The sequence below is a fragment of the Cyprinodon variegatus genome, unplaced genomic scaffold (assembly GCF_000732505.1).
Source record: "Cyprinodon variegatus isolate N-32 unplaced genomic scaffold, C_variegatus-1.0 Scaffold1161, whole genome shotgun sequence".
Lineage (NCBI taxonomy): Eukaryota > Metazoa > Chordata > Actinopteri > Cyprinodontiformes > Cyprinodontidae > Cyprinodon > Cyprinodon variegatus.
The window spans coordinates 112,495-130,014 of record NW_015151614.1 but is presented as its reverse complement, the minus strand read 5'-3'; the positions used below and the strand labels follow the sequence as shown (position 1 = coordinate 130,014).

Here is a 17,520-nt window from a genome sequence, read left to right as displayed (position 1 = left end):
ATGTATAGAAGGCATTTAAACAGCTGCTGGATTGTTTCTGTCATGCAAGAACTATTGATATCATTCCTGAGAAAAAACGATCAGGCTCATTTGTAGTGAATGACTCATTCAGAAGCAATGCAATTTCTTCCCCAGACAATATTGCAAAATGTTCCACCTCCCTTTCCCCCTCAGAAAATCTAATAGGCCACCAAGCTCTCAAACAGGTGTCAGCCAATCAGAGCTCAGCCTCATCCAAACATAAAGCAGATTCCATATACACCACATTTTGCAGACACGCTAATGCAGACGCCATTTGGATTCCGTCTTATGCAGCAAGAAGCATGATGAACACAAGGAGTTCTAAAGTTTTCTTAAGTTTACTGGTAGCTCTGTTAATATCTGACCTGGTAAGGATCTTTTTTTTTTTTTTTTTTACCAGAAGTCAATCTTTAACCTTTTTTTTTTTATCATTGTTTGATTGGAAATATTTTCAGGGCCTGTGGAGACATGGCAGGAGGAGAGATATTTCTGTTTTCTCCTCCCCCTTCCACAGTTCAGGTAAGCAGAACTAAGATCAGGATTAGTAAGATTAAGATTTCTTGGTATTGTTTCCTGAGCTTTAAATGGGCCATTGCATTTTGCAGATGGAATCTGCCTCAATGGTGGAGTGTCTGTTTCTTCCATCATCACTGGTGAACACTTGTATTGTAATTGTCCTGATGATTTTACCGGGACACACTGTGAAAGAGGTAAGAAACAGATATCAAACCAAATTTAAAACATGCAATTTCACATTTTAATCTCCTCTGTCTGTGGTTATAGTGAAAAGCATCGGCTGTTATGAAGGTATGGGATTGAACTACAGAGGCACCGCTTCGAGATCAGTCAGCGGAAAAACATGTGAGAACTGGGATTCGCATACCAGAAGACGTTATTTGTCCTCAGACCTTCATGCTGGGAGACACAACTACTGCAGGTGGTTTCTGAAATCTTAACAAAAGCATTTCTAATAAAGGAGTTCTAACCCTTTATGTCCCAGTTAAAATTTCAGCTATTTGTGATGCAACCAGTTATACTTGTACATAAACCTTGACAATTATTCAATAGCAAAACATTTATGCATTTAGCAGATCCTTTATCCAAAGTGACTTAAAAAGTAGACACAATGTTACAGTTATCATCAATCAGAGAATAAGTTCTATAGGGGAAAATCCCTAATTGAAAATAGTGAGGACAGAAAAGAGATAGATGGAAGTACAGAAAGAGTAGTAGAGGGGTACAGAGTTATGGGTAAGAGTTAGAAGAGGAGATGCTCTTTGAAGAGGTGGGTCTTTAGGAGATTCCTGAAGCTGCTGTTCTTGCAGTGCTTGGTAGGTCATTCCATCATCTTTGAACAACACATGAAAACAGTCTGGATTGACTTAAGTGTTGTGTAGGCACACCTGCTCCCAATCTGCTAATTAGCCTGCTCTTTCTTTCTTCTTTCAGGTTGTGAGATAAGCCTTTGCTAGATTTTTCAATTAGATGGGAGGCGTACCCTTAAGCACTTTGTAGGCTAGCATTGGGACTTGAATTTGTTGCGGGGGTAACCAGGGAAGCTTAATGAACAGAGGAATGAAGTGAGACTTTTTGGGACTTTAGTGCATTACAATAATCCAGGCAGAGGATAACCAAGAGCTGGGTAGCATGTTGGGTAAGGTATGGCCAGATCTTTCTTATGTTTAATAGTAAGATCGAGAGATGGAGGTAACATCTGTAAAGGTCAGCTGATCGTCAATCATGACACCCAAGTTTGCTGCCCTTGATGGAGTCAGAGACAGGGATCCAGTCTGGATGTGAATAATGTGGTGTATGGTTGGTTTGGCTCAGAAAACCAGCAGTTCAGTTCTTGAGAGATTCAGTTGGAGGTGATGGACTTTCATCCATTTTGATGTGTTAGAGAGACTGAGAGGCACGCTGAGACCTTGTGGTCATCAGGTGGAATGACAGAGCTGGGTGTCGTCAACATAACAGTAGTATGAGAAACCATGTGATTGAATGATCTAGCCCAGCGTGGTGGTGTATATGGCAAAGGGAAGAGGTCCAAGTACTGAACCTTGAGGAACCCCTGTGGCGAGTTGTTGCTCTGCAGAAGTGTGACCAAGCCAGGATACTATGAAAGACTGATCAGTGAGGAATGATTCAAACCAGGAGTGTGCTCTTCCTGTGCTCAACAGTATAAATAGAAGGAGGTCATGGTTGACTGTGGTAAATGGTACTTAGGACTTCCCTGTTGCTCTTGCCTCTTTTAAGGCTTCTGTCACAGATAACAGAGCCGTTTCAGTGGAGTGGCCTTTTTTAAACCCAGATTGTTTTGTATCAAGTAGATTATTTTGTGAGTGGTATTCTGTGACCTGCCTAAAGACTGATCTGTTAATGCCCTTAGACAGAAAGGTTAGTAGAGAGACCGGCCAATAGTTTTCCACCTGGGTCAGTGGGAGAGAGGGTTTCCTGAGCAGCGTTGTAACCAGAGCTTGCATGTATGAGTTAGGAAATGTGCCTGATGTCAGTGAGGCATTGATGACATGTGTGACTGCTGCAGTTACCATCGGAGCTATGGATTGGAGAAAATTTGTAGGAATAGGTTCCAGCAGTTTTAGACACATACTTTAGCTCTAATTGAGAGGAGTAAATGAATAGAATGGAGCAGTAGGACCTCTGCTAGAATTTGTAATCTGAGAGGTTTCAGGTGTGGGCAGTTCAGGAAAACTGTTTATTAATACCTGCCACTTTTTCAGTTAAAAATGAGGCAATGGTGTCTGCCATTAAACTGTTAGCAGATGATGGAGGAGGATATTTTTTTTCAAAAGCAATGTGATGACATTTAAGTCCATTTCTGGTATTTTGATCTAAGCTCCAGTCTGATGTTACAGCATTTGACACTGATTGACTTTCTGAATATGACCTATATGAGCTGAACACCAAAGAGCTGCAGCCCAGTGGCTATGTGAGTGACTATGAACATCACAGGCAGGGAGCCTGTACTCAGCAGCTGTAAAACTTTGCTGCTCAGCTGCTCAGCTCCAAAGCGCAAAATTTAGCAATAAAATGAGTGCCTGTGATGACAGCACCAAACGTCCTATTTTGGATGAAAGTCTCCGACTTTAGAGTCTGGTGAATAAAAAAAACAAGATGGTTACATTGTTGCTGATGGCCGACCGTGCTCGTAAAGCAACAGCTTATAGCACAGCTTAGAGATGCAGTCAGGGAAAACGATCTGAGCTCAACCTTCAATTAAAAACAGAGCTGCTTCCTATAATAATAAACCCGCATGATTTATTGAAGAACTGTTTGAAATAAGTCATAGACAGAAGCTAACTATCTGTTCTTACACGCTTGACATTACTTACTACTGTTAAACTTTTATTTCATGTCTGTTCAGTGGTTTTATATAAATATATCACTAATTCATAGCAAATATGAAGTTGAAAAACAATTCCACTTCATAAGTACAGTGCAGGATGAGCTGATCGAAAAATACAGTTCAACAATGTAGACAGATGAGATTCAATTTCATCAACATTAATTCCAGTTTAATTCTATCTGTAGTATAACAGGAACCAATTGTTTTTTGTAGTGCTACTTAGTAAAATGTTATCTTCTTAGGAAGCCCAGTGATAAACACTGGAAGACTGGAATTTGACCAATGCCACTTGTTGAGCAAGCATGTGGTGAGAGTGGACATTGAAGTTAAACAGGTTTCTTGGATTAATATGCTGTAACACGGTCATCCGCATAACATTTGATATTGCCTCACAATGTTATAGAGTGGGAGCCAATATAGAGGGGAACATTTTCCCAAGCATTGCACCCTGTAGTATTCCATGCTTTTAGGACTGTGGGAGGAAGCGGGAGCACCTGGAGAGAACCCAAATATGCAAATGGAAAAAAATGGAAACTACTGCAGAAAGGCCCTTGGCTGGGAATCAACCCATGACCTTATTGATGCAAGGCAGCAATGCTGCAAACTACACTGCAAACTTCAAATGCCCCTATACAAAGCTACCTACAGTACACAGCAACACTCTCATATCACTGGTGCTAAAGGCTTCAGCACCAAAAGTAAGCAAAAACGGGAATTTCGCTGATGCATTACATCCTATTTATCTTAGTATTAATAAGATTATGTGAATGATTATATAAACATATAAAAAGTCTTTAAAGGGAAACGGCTGTTCCAACGGTTTCATTTCAGAATTCTCCCGAGTGGTGCATGACTTTACACGAGTGAATAAAGTGAATGTGATTGGTCGTTTGTGGTGGAGGGTTCGCAAACAAGTTTGATTTTGACCGGTTTCTTCAAAGCATCTTGCTAACCTTAGTGCTAGTAAGTTCCCAATGGGAAATTACATTGGGACCAAGTAGCACTAAATTGGTGACTTAGAAACGACACTGTCAAAGAATGCTATGGACAGCGGGAACATGCAAGATGAGGAGAGTTCTGTTCGGAGGTCGTGGATGAGTCTCCTCCGTCATACATTTTTTATTTAGAAGAGGAAAGCGGGACGAAGATGTTGTGGAAGAGGACGCCAGAGAGCCAGAAGCTTGGTTTGGTGTAGAAGGCTTACAGCCGTAATTGTTTGAGCCCTTGCCTCAGGGTTCAAGCTAAAGATGACCTTCCAGCTATTATTCTACATTTTACTGTGCTTTCACATTAAAATTAATGTTCAATAAATGTTCATTTGTTTTATTTTATAGTGTTTTTTCTTACATGTTTTAATAAGAAAGTTCTTTTTTTTATTTGTTGTGATTTAAATGTATTTAAACCTGGAGAGACTCACACAGAGAAAAACTGCGATAAGAAAAGTTTTGTTGACATGAAAGAAATAAGTTCTTTGGCGCTCGGGCCCTGGCAGAAGACTTTGGTGCTGTGAATCATAATTAGCTGAGATGAGTAACCTACAAAAAGGATTAGAGTTGTCTTGCCTCTCTGATCCCGGACCGTGATGGTAGAATAACCCAGAGGGTGAGTGGGACTGAGAACAGTCAGCAAGTGACAGGCTGTGCTGGCGGGGGGCCTGGTCAGGAGCTAAATGAAGTGATCTTAAAGGACGACTGGCTTCGAAGTAGGTGCGATCCCGACGTTGATTGGTTGAAGCTTGAATGAGGGACATCACAGGTGGAAGCTGATAAGAGTCTTACAGATTGAATTGTTGTTAAAGCTTCCTTTTTCTATTTTAGAAACATCCAGTACAGGCTACGTCCATGGTGTAATGTTAGGAAAAACGACCAGCTGGTGAGGGAATATTGTGATATCCCCGTCTGTGATGTCAAACCTTGTAAGTATAGGCTACTTCCTATAGTGACAAATTTTCTTATTCACTTGCATCAGATTTCTGTCAATTTTGAAACATAAAGGTGTTTTTTAAACAGATATTCAAAAACATTTGAAAGTTTTAAGGTTTTATTGAACGTACACACTTTAGAGGTTTTAAAAAGCCTTCTTATACTTGCAGTCACGCTTGCACCTACAGCTGGACCAACCAAGCCACAAACACGTAGGTTCCCAAAGAACATTTTCTCTCTAATGATTTTTCCCTGCAAGTTTTTAATTTCAACTTTTTTTTCATAAGCTACACTGCAGACATGTGGTCATCGGACTGTAAGAAGGCAGATGAAGATTGTGGGGGGAACAGTTGCTACTGTGGAATCCCACCCGTGGGTTGCTGCCATATTCTGGCGCTCCAAATCAAAGACGAAAGTGTTCCGCTGCGGGGGCAGTCTGATATCTTCCTGCTGGGTCATCACAGCTGCCCACTGCTTCCCTGAAGGGTAGGATATAGCTGTAGTTATGATAAAAAGAGCAGCTGTTAGGAAATGTTAAATGTATACCTTCTATACAAATGTGTTCCAGCTCTCAGACGAGGCTTCGACGTTTGTCCGTCACACTGGGGAAAAACGCCCTCAATGAGAGTGACCCGACCGCTGAGCAAACCTTCAGAGTGGAGCAAATCTTTATTCATGAAGGATTCAACAACAGCCTACAGAACTACAACAATGACATTTGTATGAAGGGGTTTAGAAATTTTCATCTGATTTCTGTCTTTAATTTGTATTTTGTCATTTATTTTACAGAATTTTGACATAAGAGTGTTTATTGGTCTTAGCTTTACTGAAGTTGAAAGAGAAAGATGGAAAATGCACAGAGGAGACCAACTGGGTGAAGCCTGTCTGCCTGCCTCCGCCTCTTCAGAGTCTCCAACCCGGGTTCACCTGTGAGATCGCTGGTTATGGGAAAGAGAAATTTGGTAAAGAGGGATTTATAAACGTTCGTATATATTTTTTAAGATTCGCAGCAACTGCTCTTTAAAAACAAACAATTTTCTTTTTTTCCACTTTTATATGATTCAAGAGGCAAAGAGACAGTTGTGTGATGCTGACCAGCACTTGGTTAGCTGGTCATCACAAGCTCATATGTCTCTTCATTGACATGTGCATGTTGGTTAAATCATTCTGTTCATTCAGGTGTGCATTAAAGGTATAGTGGAGGATTTCCGCGAATTTTTGAAAAGACCCGCCCTCTCCACTTAAAAAAAAAAAAAATGCACATGCACAACTCTGTACCCGCTCCCTAGAGGGAACGCCCATTAAACGCATGCAAGAGCGTGCACAAGCCCATTTCTGCTCGTGCACGTTCTTACTTAAAAGTTGCTGCACGCATCACTCATACAAGATTTGCAATTCCTCCACTATGTTAGACTCACCACCGGTAAGTGAAAATAGTGATGAGCACATATGACGGCCTTACATTAACATATCATCCGAATGATTGACAATTAGGAGAACTACTTATTTTGATGATCCACCTGGAAAAAGAAAATCCTCTACTATACATTAAACATAATGTATCACATCACATTTATGTAAAAAAAAACATTGAGAAGGCAAAGTAAACATATTCACAAGTATTATTATTTATTTTGTGCACAAGCTCATCAACCATCGCTCCAACAAATCCCCCAGCAGCTGAAATTGAAGCTTTGGGGGCAGAAACTGCCTCTTGCTAACACCAGTAAAATGAAAAGGAAGCAATATTTAAGCAAAAAGCTGTCACATAATTGGATGGACACTTAATTATTTCCATAGTCCTGGGAACTTTTTTTTTTTTTTACATGACCGTGAATTAAAACAGACATTATTTGGACATTACTTCATTCTGTCCCTCACTTTTGCAGGTTTGTGGTACCTGTCTCAGTACCTTAGGGAGGCTCGGGTGAACTTCATTGCTGATGATGTGTGTCGACAGGAGGAATATTATGGAAATAAGGTCAATAACAACATGTTTTGCGCTGCGCGTCCCGACTGGAGCCAGGATGCCTGTCAGGTATTTGAACGCGTCTGTACCTGAGTTGTCTTAAAGATTCAAGCATTTGTTCCCTTTAACACTGTGTACCTCTGCCTTACAGAGTGATTCAGGAGGACCACTGGTATGCAAATTTCACAACAGATTCTTTCTCTTTGGTATTATTAGCTGGGGTGATGGATGTGCAAAAGAAATGAAACCTGGTGTTTACACCAGAGTTACCAACTATAACCAATGGATAGAAGAAAAGACAAGTCTTCCCTTCACTACTGCTAGAACCATGTTCCCTCAGAAGTGACTTAGATCTGATCTTATGAGCTTCTAATGTAAAGAATATTCAGTAATCCCACTAGACTGTGCTTACAGGAAGATCCATTTGGTGAATAACATAAATTGTTTATTCATTGGTTAACACTCCTTCTGAGCTCCAAAGGTACTTTAATTCTCAATGTTTGATAAACTTTAGTGAAATATTAAGCCTTTGAATTTCTTAGGGTTTAATTTTTCTTTATTTTTCCATTGGATGAGCCTTTGGAAGAGAAAAAGAAGCGCCACAGTTAATCAACTTTTGTGTTTTTCGCTGTCATTATGTAAAGTATAAGCAAAAGAAGAAGCAACCTCCTTCCTGATTTATAAATCTAAAAATGTGCTCATATGAACTTCCTAAGCGATATATTTTTGGTGACTTTTCATAATTATATTTGTGATTTTACTTCATAGTATGATAAATTCATTTTTTTATCGCATTTTTAAACTGATATTTCCTTATTGCCTTTATTTGTAACTTGCTCATTATAACTCAATAAACATTTTATTATTAAAGGATTTTGCTTCAGCTTCTGTTTACTTAAAATTGTTAGGAAATGTCTAGGATGAGAGAGCAACATTTTATTTTATGCTGTCTTGAAGAACTTCACTATGTGCCAGCCGTAGATAGTGCTTGAAAAGTTTTGTTGAGCTACTGTGCCACCTTGTGGTAAACATGTAGCATGGCAAGTTATCAAGGCGCTGTGGTGCATTCTTTTTTTTTTTTCCAGGATTCTTCTTGCAGTGGCGCAGTGGGTTGCACTGCCGCCTTGCAGCAAGAAGGTTCTGGGTCCGATTCCCAGCCCGGGGTCTTTCTGCATGGAGTTTGCATGTTCTCCCTGAGCATGCATGGGTTCTCTCCTGGTACTCTGGATTCCTCCCACAGTCAAAAAATATGACTATTAGGTTAATTGGCTTCTCTAAATTCTCCTTAGGTGTGAGTGTCAGTGGTTGTTTGTCCTGTTTGTCTCTGTGTTAACCTGCGATGGACTGGTGACCTGTCCAGGGTGTACCCCACCTCTTACCCATTGACAGCTGGAGATAGGCACGAGCCCCTTCGTGACCCCACTTGGGATTCAGCATGTTAGAAGATGGATGGATGTTCTCGCTGTTATGGAAATAAAACTAGAAATCCATAACACAACACAATTACTTACAATATGCCCTGCTTCAGAAACACCTATTGTAGTTATTGAGTTGTCTAGATGTGAGTCAACTCAGTCTAGTTAAGTCAACTAGTGGACAAGTCCACTTCTTACTGATTGCCATACTGGCAAGCCGTTAAAAGTGGATCTCCCCAATTTGCCTGTTCAACCTTACTGAGCATGAGAGGCTGTAAATAGATGCATGGTAGGAAAATCTTGTACTTATATTCGTCGCCCTTCGGTTATCCAGGACCAGGCTGAGATGAGGAAAGCTCATATCAGCTGCTTGTGTTGGAAATTTTGTTCTTTTGATCATCATCAAGATTTTAACGATAGAAGAGGGTAGCAACATGGACCCTTTAATAAATGGAGAGCTTTGCCTTTTTGCTCAGCTCTATGCACCAGACCAGACCGATGAAGTATACGCATTATAGCGGAAGCCTTCCATCTGTTGATCTTCTGTTTCTTTCTTCGCCTTACACATGAACAAAACCCAAAGATACTTGAACTCCTCCACTTGAGGCAAGATTTCCTCTCCAACCTGAAGATGGTAAGCCACCTTCTTTCCAGATGAGAACCAGGACCTTGGACTTGGAGAAGCCGATTCTCATCCCGGGCCACTTTGTACTTGGCTGCGAACCACTCCAGAGATTTACAATCCTGAGTTTTACCGAGTGATTGATTTAGGTTTTCTTGTTACTCACATTGATGCAATAACTGTCATGGTCTTGGTTCTGTTGTTCTTTAATTTGCTCCTTGTTTTCTAGTTTTATTGGTTTGATTCCAGTTTTGTTGTAATTTCTAGATTTATGTTAGTTTTCATGTTTTTCTGTTGTCCTCTGTTGCCCTCTTGTGTGTGTGTGTTTGTGTGTGTGTGTGTTCCTTTCCCCTTGGCTCCCTCGTTGTCTCCTCTCACACCTGCTCCTTGTCAGCTCGTTAGCCCTCCCTTTGTCTCTGTCAGCTATATATGCTCTCCCTCTGCTCTCCCTCGCTTGTTGGTTCCTTGTCTTTGCTGTCCTCCCATGCTGTTGTCCACCTACCTCGTCTCTCCCTGGCTCCTCATGTTTGGTTTTCCCCAGATGTCTCCATAGTTCTGGTTTACTTTTGATTATTAGTTGGATTTTTGCATTCCTGCCTTTGTTTACTGTTTTTGCCCAATTAAACTCAGAGAAATCTCCTCAGTCTCTCTGCTTCTGCATTTGGGTCCTCCGAACCTCAACCAAAACCCTGACAGTAACATCTCTGTTGTAGCAGTGATTCAGCAAGCAGAGATTTCACCACGCTCAGATTTGGCGAAAATCTACATGTCTACAGTTCTATGTTACAATGCCACTAGTAGACTCATTGCCTGTGCATGCTGTAGGTCTTGGCAGGAGGGAGTCAGCAGATCCATATCAACAAGTAGAAAAATAATCTCACTAAATAATAAGATAAAGCTGTAAATCATTTTGTACATGTGGCTTGCTTGGTAATCTTTATTTACAATAAGCCGTGTTTCTTGCAATAAAAAATTTTGATTGTAATTTTAACTGGTGAAAGCATATGGAAAAGATTAATCAACATGCCCTGTAGAATTTGCTTGGGTTTCTGCTATTACTACTTTTCCATTTCTACATATTTCAAAGACCACCTTAAGTCTTGAGGTCCTTCACTGATCAATCTCACCAAATTAAATTGAAATATATTCTTGTAAATGCTTGTAAATGTAAATGTTTTTTTGACATATGGGAGCAAAAAATTTCTTTTTTCTGAATTAAATAGATTCATTCAAACAGATTGATTTTAAAAGATATATATTTGAGATTGATTGTGCTTCAGAGTTAATCCTTTGCAGCAGAAAATGGATTTTCCTGTCCAGGTGTATGGAGCAAGGGTAGGGCATTTTCAATCCACAAGGGCCAGTAACCCGCAATTTTTAGACGCACACCTGAATCAAATAATCAGATGATTAAGAGGAATTTGGAGAAATGTACTGCATACTGAGGAGGTAATTAAGACATTTGATTCAGGTATTGGGGCAAGGACAAATCTAACAGTTGTGAGAAGCTGATCCTCGTGGACTGGAGCTGTTTACGGCTGCTCTAGCTATTGTTCATTCAAGGCTTGACAGGTTCATCTAAGATCAGTTGGGTCAATAATTTAACAAGAGGAAAGCAGAAGAGTCAGAACTTTATGTAATGATGTTAAAGGTGTGATGGTAGCAGAGAAGATGTAAACAATGGCTGCCACCAGCTCACAGGTATTTTTTGATTCGATATTGACGTTGGTAAAGAAACATTTGAATTGTTTTCTTTGAGGAAAGAATAGATAATGGCACTGAAGTCTGTTATTCTGCTGGATACAACAAAAGTTTGATCTGGTGACAAAACAAGTGGGAATGAGTCCCAATCTGCTTATGGTTGTTGCTTATGGTTGTTGCTTATGGCATTTTCTGGGAGCCATGTGTCCTGTTTGCTACAAAAGGAATGGAGCAAGATGCTAGCCATCTTGGTGTTCCAGAATAATGTTTCAGGAATCGTGGTGAACGAGGTTTTATATCACATCCAAATGGTAAATAATCTTCAAAGGGATGTATCCATAAGAAAGACAAGCAATTTGTGGCTATTTAAGGTCATTTAATCAGATCATAGCATCTTTTTATTACTTTTAATTTTAAAGTTTAGAATATATTGTGTTTTGTCCATACTTACTAATATTATGGTTAACAGTGATCTGACTATGTCACCTCAGTTGTTGTCCTGCTTGGTCGTTGTCCTATGGCATGCAGAGGGATTAGAAAGACAACCGTAGTGCCCACCCCTATGGCCAATGGAGCCTCCCCAGACCCAACATCTTGATTCCCTAGGCATTACCAGGCTACTCAGGAGAGGAATCAAAATAATAACAAAACAACTAAACACAAGATGTTAGAAAGTTGTCAAGAAAGTTTGCACAAAAGCTATGAGGTAAGAAAGTTTTAATCATGAACATCAGCTTTAATCCAGCTAATTAAATGATTATTATTACAGGAATCTAATGCCCTCTTTTTTCTATTTGAAATATATTTACCTTAACAGAAATATAAAACCTTTTCTCGGAACTGTATTTAATGTTAAACTTTTATGTACCTCTTTTTAGTGTTTGGGTTTGGTGCTTTGCCTAATTTCTGACAGTAGGTGTAGCTGTTGTTTTGTGTTGTTTTCTTCATCTAATTTTTTTTGCATTTTTCTCCTTTTTTTGTAATTTTTTTGTAATTTCCATTCATTTTCCGTCACACTTATCCCTCTCCATGCTTATCCCTGCTGAAAAAACAACTATTCATGCAAACAATCGCACTAAAGGAGAATTTAGAGAAGCAAATTAACAGCTGTGTTTTTAGTCTGTGAGAATAAGCCGGAGTATCGAGAAAGAACCCATTGAATGCGCAGGAAGAACATGCAAACTTCATGCAGAAAGACCCCAGTCTAGGAATTGGACCTAGAACCTCCTTACTGCAAGGCAGCAGTGCTACCCGCTATTCCACTCTGCATCCCCTGTTTTTTACTCATATATTTTTTTATCTACATTTTGTGACTTTGTGTATGCTTTGTTGCTGTTTGTAGTTTTTGAAACATAAAATTAAGCGTTTATAGAGAATTCTGTTTTAGTTTTGTGTGTTTTTTTCCATGTCAGTGTTGCATCAGTTCAAATTCCATAGGATTCTGCTGCTGCTTTGTTTTCTTGTCATTGTGATTACGTTTTTTTGTTTTTTTGGCTGCTTTTTCTCCAAGTCTCTTTGTATTTTTGGTGCTTGTAGGGGAAGCTGGAAGTTTCCATGAACCAATGAACAGGTTTGCTAGACAGCCGGTATGTGCATGCTGAAACATATTGCCGACATGCTTAACTCCACAGAAGAATACACAACTAAATGGAGTTTAACCAGTCAAGGGAGTAAAACTAGTTTAATAACTGTAGCTTTACGGCTTTTTAACAATAGATATTGGGTGTGGTTAAGACTGCTCTGTTCAGTTGCTATCAGAGTTCAGAACAAATACTTTTACATTTATATATTCAACAGTCCTGAATCAGTGTTTCAAATAAGACATTTTCCTGTATAGTTTATGTATGCAGACAACTTTAACTCTATTTGCATTAAAAAAATATATATTTTGCCTAATTGGAGCTTTTTCTTAATCATTTTATACACCTCATTAACTTGCCCTGTCTATTAAGATTTTTTTTGCAAATGTCCTTCAAGTTTCCAATGGTTAAATTGCATTTTTATTATTAACTCAATGCAATCATTGTTCATAAGTGACATTCTGGGAGCCGCAGTGCAGGATTTCAGGAACACACCTTCCTGCATATCAGGTGTGTCTAAAAGGGTGTGACTTTAAGCTCCTGTCAGAGCCAAACTCAAATCTGCTCTCAGAGGACTGTGTGCCTTTCCGTGAGTGCTGCATTACTTGAAGTAAGTGCTTTTAAAAGATATATTTCTCAGAGATAAAAAATATATATATATAAATATGATGTATCTAAAGAAGTTTTTGTCAACAACCTTTTGTAATGATTTGTTCTCTGGCTGCTCTTTGCTTCAGCCTCTTGTCTGAACTGTCTCCCTATAGCATCCAGAACCATGCCTGACACAGCAGAGTCCCACTCGGCGACCCTCACCACCAACCGTAACTGCACCATTGAGATCACCAATGTCAGCGGCACTTACTGTCTCGTCAACCCAAAGTACGTAAGAACCTGAGAATGCCAGCCACCACTGTCCTCCATGATCTCTGGTTGCATGCAGATGAAGCTAAAAAAATGTAAAACCTGTAATATTAGGTTGAGTTTATGAAGATTAAACCGCTTTTTACTCTGCAGGTCTGAGTGTTAAACAGCAGTACTACATCTGATGGATTTAAAAACTATGTAACTGTTTAAGCATCGCACATGTAATATTTCTAATGATCTTTAAACAACAAATATATGATTTGCAAAAATGAAAATAGTTCATGATCCAGCTGCTCTACTCTGTATGATATATGGTATTGAGTATTTTTGTATCACTTTGTGTTCAATCATGTACTGCTTGGATTAAAATACCTCATTCATTCATTATTTTATTTATTTTTTTATAACACTTTTGCATCACTTCCTGTAAAGTGCATTCTTCAGATGTGTTTTTTTTTTTTGCTTAATAAAAGGTCCTAATAATTTGCATATATGCTGTCCTTTTTATAGTTTGTAAAAGTTGTTGATGTTTTATGAATTATTTTATTTTACATGTAAAGTGTATATTTGTCTTTTTTTAAAGTTCTGAATGTTTTTATTATTTGTATTCTTGATTTGTTTTCAACATCATGCCTTCATTATTGTAATCTTTACAAAAACAGCATTTATAAATGTATCCATTGAAGCTTCACAAAACATATTTCCTAATTAAAAGGCTCATACAACGGTTGTTCTATTAGAATTAATCAAATGTCTAATGGTCTCCTAAATGTTTCTTTTAGGATTTACATGGAGAGTGGATTCCCATTCAATCCCCCACAGCCCACTGTGCGCACCCAAAAGACAGAGGTGTGTTCCTTCGTCAAGGATGACAACACAGCTTCCGGGGCTGTTGGTGTTCTGACCTACGAGCTGTATAACATGAAGACCCGCAGTTGCAGTGAGCTGATGGCCATCATGTTCTCTGTGCCATTCGACTACAACTTCTACAAGAACTGGTATGCTGTGGGAATCTTTGAGCACACACTTGCCTGCGATGAAAAACTCTACAAAACAATGTACAACAGCAAGGATTTCAGCAACTTTGTGCGCCATGAGGCTGATGGCTCTGGGATGCTCTACCAGGGCAAAGATTTGGATGTGAGGGCCTGCATGTCTGATGAGGGCAAAGCAATCATCAAGCTCGAGCTGTATGATATGATGGGTCGATAAACGATAATGCCCTCAACATGAAGAGCTCAAATAAAATGAAAGCATTGGGGTTGATACTCTTGATTATTGCTGTCATGGATGCTTTGAATAAATAAAAGAAAATTAATCTAATCCACTTCTTGTCGTCTTGTTTAATTGACAATCCTTCCTCACACAAAGAAAAATGAATAACACTGCAAAAAATATAAATCTAAGAAAGTCAATCTTTCTTAAGATAAGTGCTTTTTTTTCTTCAGTTGAAGCGGTAAATTAGACACTTTTCCAATGGAATAAGACAATTTAAATTTAAAAAAAGAAACAGCAGTCTCCTATTTCAAGTGCATAAATTTAAATTACCTGATTTTAATGGGTACAAATTTTAATTCTATTGACAGATCATCTTATTTTCCTACTTAAAATAAGGGTAAATATACTTTTGATACAATTTTGAGATTTTTACTCATTTTCAGACCCTTTTGCAGTGAATAAATGCAAACTAAAACACCAAAATCAAAAACAGTGCTTTGCAGACACACTGGCTGCAAAGATCAACACTAAGCCAAGAGGAAAAAAAAGCAAAAAAGGTGTGTTCTTGGCAAAACTTTCCAGTAAGAGTTGATGTCACTGGCAAAACAAGCCCAACGGTCTCACCCTCACAAGAATGCAGGAAACAAAAACAAAAAAAGGGATGGACTGCACCTTTATTCTGCTTCCTTAGACATACCTGATTCATGAAGCCTAATACAGGGAGGGGCACACAAAGTGGGACTCTGCTGTGGGTGGAGACACTGTGGGTTGTCTCTCTTTCCCATGGAACATCCACCTTAACACTAAACACTGTGATTCAAAGTCTGCATTGCATGAGTAAACGACCAGTGGCACGGTGCAGGTAAGATCTTTTTGCTTCTTGAACTTAAGGAAATGTTGAATTCAAGTAAGTGCATTGATCACAAATAGCTACATGTCTGTTTGATCGTCAGGTAAACAATAAAAGCTAAAACAATGAGTGAATCAGCAGAGGCTTTGGCTGCTAACCTCAAAAGCAGAAGAAATGTCACAATTGAGATCACCAACTTGACAAACGGTTACTGCCTCATTAACCCCAAGTAAGTGCAACTTAAGAGTAACCTTAACTTTCTATACCTGAAGTAAAAGTAATCTGATTTTCTTATGCAAATGTTGTTTTTCTTTTTTTTTTGCAAAAAAAGGGTTTTCCTTGACAGCGGCAACGTCCACAGCCCTCCCCAACCCACTGTCCGCCCACTTAAGACCGAAGTCTGCAACTTTAGCAAAGACAGTGGCAAAACCTCAGGCGCTGTAGGCGTTCTGACTTACGAGCTGTTTGAGCGGCATTCCAACAGCAGCAAAGAAATCATAGCAATAATGTTCTCTGTGCCGTATGACTACAACTTGTACAAAAACTGGATAGCTATAGGAATCTATGACAAGAGCAAAGAATGCAACGAGAGCCTCTACAAAGAGATGTACTACAACAAGGAGCAGAATGGCTTTGTCCGACAGGAGTCCAACGGCAGTGGGCTTACCTTTCAGGGTAGAGGCGTGGACGTCAAGGCTACTATGTCCCCCATGGGCAAGTGCATTATGAAGGTAGAGATCTGGGACAAGGTTTTCTCCCAAATGGAACAGCAATATCACTGAGATGTCCATTCAGATTGTGTTTAAAAAAACTTTATGTTAGACAGACTAAGCTCTGTGCAATCCTGTGTTGATGTAACATCTGTTCTTGAAATAAAAGGATAATCACTTAAAACAACTATTGTATTTATTGTCACTTTGGGAAACAGAAATCAACTACACAATGTTATATCTGCAAACATGAGTGATCTCTACAGGGTTTTAATAAGCATTTTTTATATTAAAAAAGCAACAAAAACAAATGGTTGCAGAGTTGGAGTATATAACCTTGAGTGGCGTTCTCTCTTAGGAAATAAACAGTGAACAATGTGAAAGCAAAGAATCAACAGATGCTTTCATGTTTATACGTGAAAAAGAAAATCTCTTCTAGTTTGAGTTGGGCTGCTACTGTAGCCTAAAAGCTTTGAATACTGCGTACGGTTTGAGCTTGTCCAAAATATCAATACTTTAAACACAAAAGGAAGAAAAAGAAAGCAAACATACATATTAATTAACCCTTTTGTTCAAATTTTTGCTGCTACCTTTGAGAGGTTAAGCCTGATTAACCTGATTATCACCCTATTGCATTTACACAATGATAAACAGTCCATTTCAATAGGAACTGCATGCTATTATGTTAATCCATGAATACTCCATACTAGTTTTCAGTGTGTTGTGTTGCTTTTTTTTTCTTTTAACAAAAATCACTTTCTAACTGCCAGAAAGGCTCACATACAAAATTTAACTTTATAGATAAATACATCATTCTATTCAAGAATTGTTTTAGTACTTGATTCAGATAAAATAAAAGTAACATAAAATAGAAGAGAATTCCAGTAGTGAGCACATTACTTGGAAAGGCCTCCATCTAGTGGTTAGAAGAAGTACGTTTGCACATGCCATTTAAACCAGGATGTCCCACTCCTGTCCCTGAGGGCTACTCTCCTGAAACATTGCTGCTCCAACTCAGCTGACTTTAATGAATGCCTGAATAACTGCTTCAGAGGCATCAAGTTTGGTAGAGGCTTGATTCAACTGATGCAGGTTTGTTGCAGCAGGAGCGCATCTAATAACTGCACAGCAGATTCTGAGGACTGAAGTTAGAGGAGCACTGCTTAAAGCTACAGTGTGTAATAATTACAGGGATATACAGTCAGAAATGTAATGTATTATACATAACTATGTTATTTATCATCATCTACGAGCTCAGCCTCTTAACCTTAATATTTGCGTTGC

At 39.0% G+C, this 17,520-nt stretch overlaps 3 protein-coding genes across 3 annotated transcripts; all 3 read left to right on the top strand.

The window, feature by feature from the left end:
- The first annotated feature begins 253 nt into the window (after positions 1-253).
- Positions 254-8,127, top strand: LOC107101847 (urokinase-type plasminogen activator-like). Its single transcript, XM_015400919.1, has 11 exons — positions 254-389; positions 477-540; positions 627-731; positions 805-958; positions 5,203-5,300; positions 5,478-5,519; positions 5,595-5,793; positions 5,876-6,027; positions 6,129-6,269; positions 7,197-7,345; positions 7,428-8,127. The coding sequence occupies exons 1-11, from the start codon at positions 324-326 to the stop codon at positions 7,620-7,622; spliced, it is 1,365 nt and encodes a 454-aa protein (XP_015256405.1). The 5' UTR covers positions 254-323; the 3' UTR covers positions 7,623-8,127.
- A 5,011-nt stretch (positions 8,128-13,138) lies between these two features.
- LOC107101849 (DELTA-stichotoxin-Hcr4a-like) lies at positions 13,139-14,774 on the top strand. The gene is made up of 3 exons (XM_015400922.1): positions 13,139-13,204; positions 13,332-13,473; positions 14,241-14,774. The coding sequence occupies exons 2-3, from the start codon at positions 13,370-13,372 to the stop codon at positions 14,668-14,670; spliced, it is 534 nt and encodes a 177-aa protein (XP_015256408.1). The 5' UTR covers positions 13,139-13,204; positions 13,332-13,369; the 3' UTR covers positions 14,671-14,774.
- Positions 14,775-15,314: 540 nt separating this feature from the next.
- Positions 15,315-16,418, top strand: LOC107101848 (DELTA-stichotoxin-Hcr4a-like). The gene is made up of 3 exons (XM_015400921.1): positions 15,315-15,538; positions 15,630-15,755; positions 15,858-16,418. Exons 2-3 carry the CDS (start codon positions 15,652-15,654, stop codon positions 16,306-16,308), a joined length of 555 nt encoding a protein of 184 aa, XP_015256407.1. The 5' UTR covers positions 15,315-15,538; positions 15,630-15,651; the 3' UTR covers positions 16,309-16,418.
- Positions 16,419-17,520: the final 1,102 nt, after the last annotated feature.

Coding starts and splice junctions, on each gene's coding strand:
- LOC107101847 (XM_015400919.1), top strand. CDS start 324: ATGATGAACACAAGGAGTTCTAAAGTTTTCTTAAGTTTACTGGTAGCT. Junction 5,301..5,477: donor CGTCTGTGATGTCAAACCTT/GTAAGTATAGGC, acceptor TTATACTTGCAG/TCACGCTTGCACCTACAGCT. Junction 5,794..5,875: donor GCCCACTGCTTCCCTGAAGG/GTAGGATATAGC, acceptor AATGTGTTCCAG/CTCTCAGACGAGGCTTCGAC.
- LOC107101849 (XM_015400922.1), top strand. CDS start 13,370: ATGCCTGACACAGCAGAGTCCCACTCGGCGACCCTCACCACCAACCGT. Junction 13,474..14,240: donor TACTGTCTCGTCAACCCAAA/GTACGTAAGAAC, acceptor TGTTTCTTTTAG/GATTTACATGGAGAGTGGAT.
- LOC107101848 (XM_015400921.1), top strand. CDS start 15,652: ATGAGTGAATCAGCAGAGGCTTTGGCTGCTAACCTCAAAAGCAGAAGA. Junction 15,756..15,857: donor TACTGCCTCATTAACCCCAA/GTAAGTGCAACT, acceptor TTGCAAAAAAAG/GGTTTTCCTTGACAGCGGCA.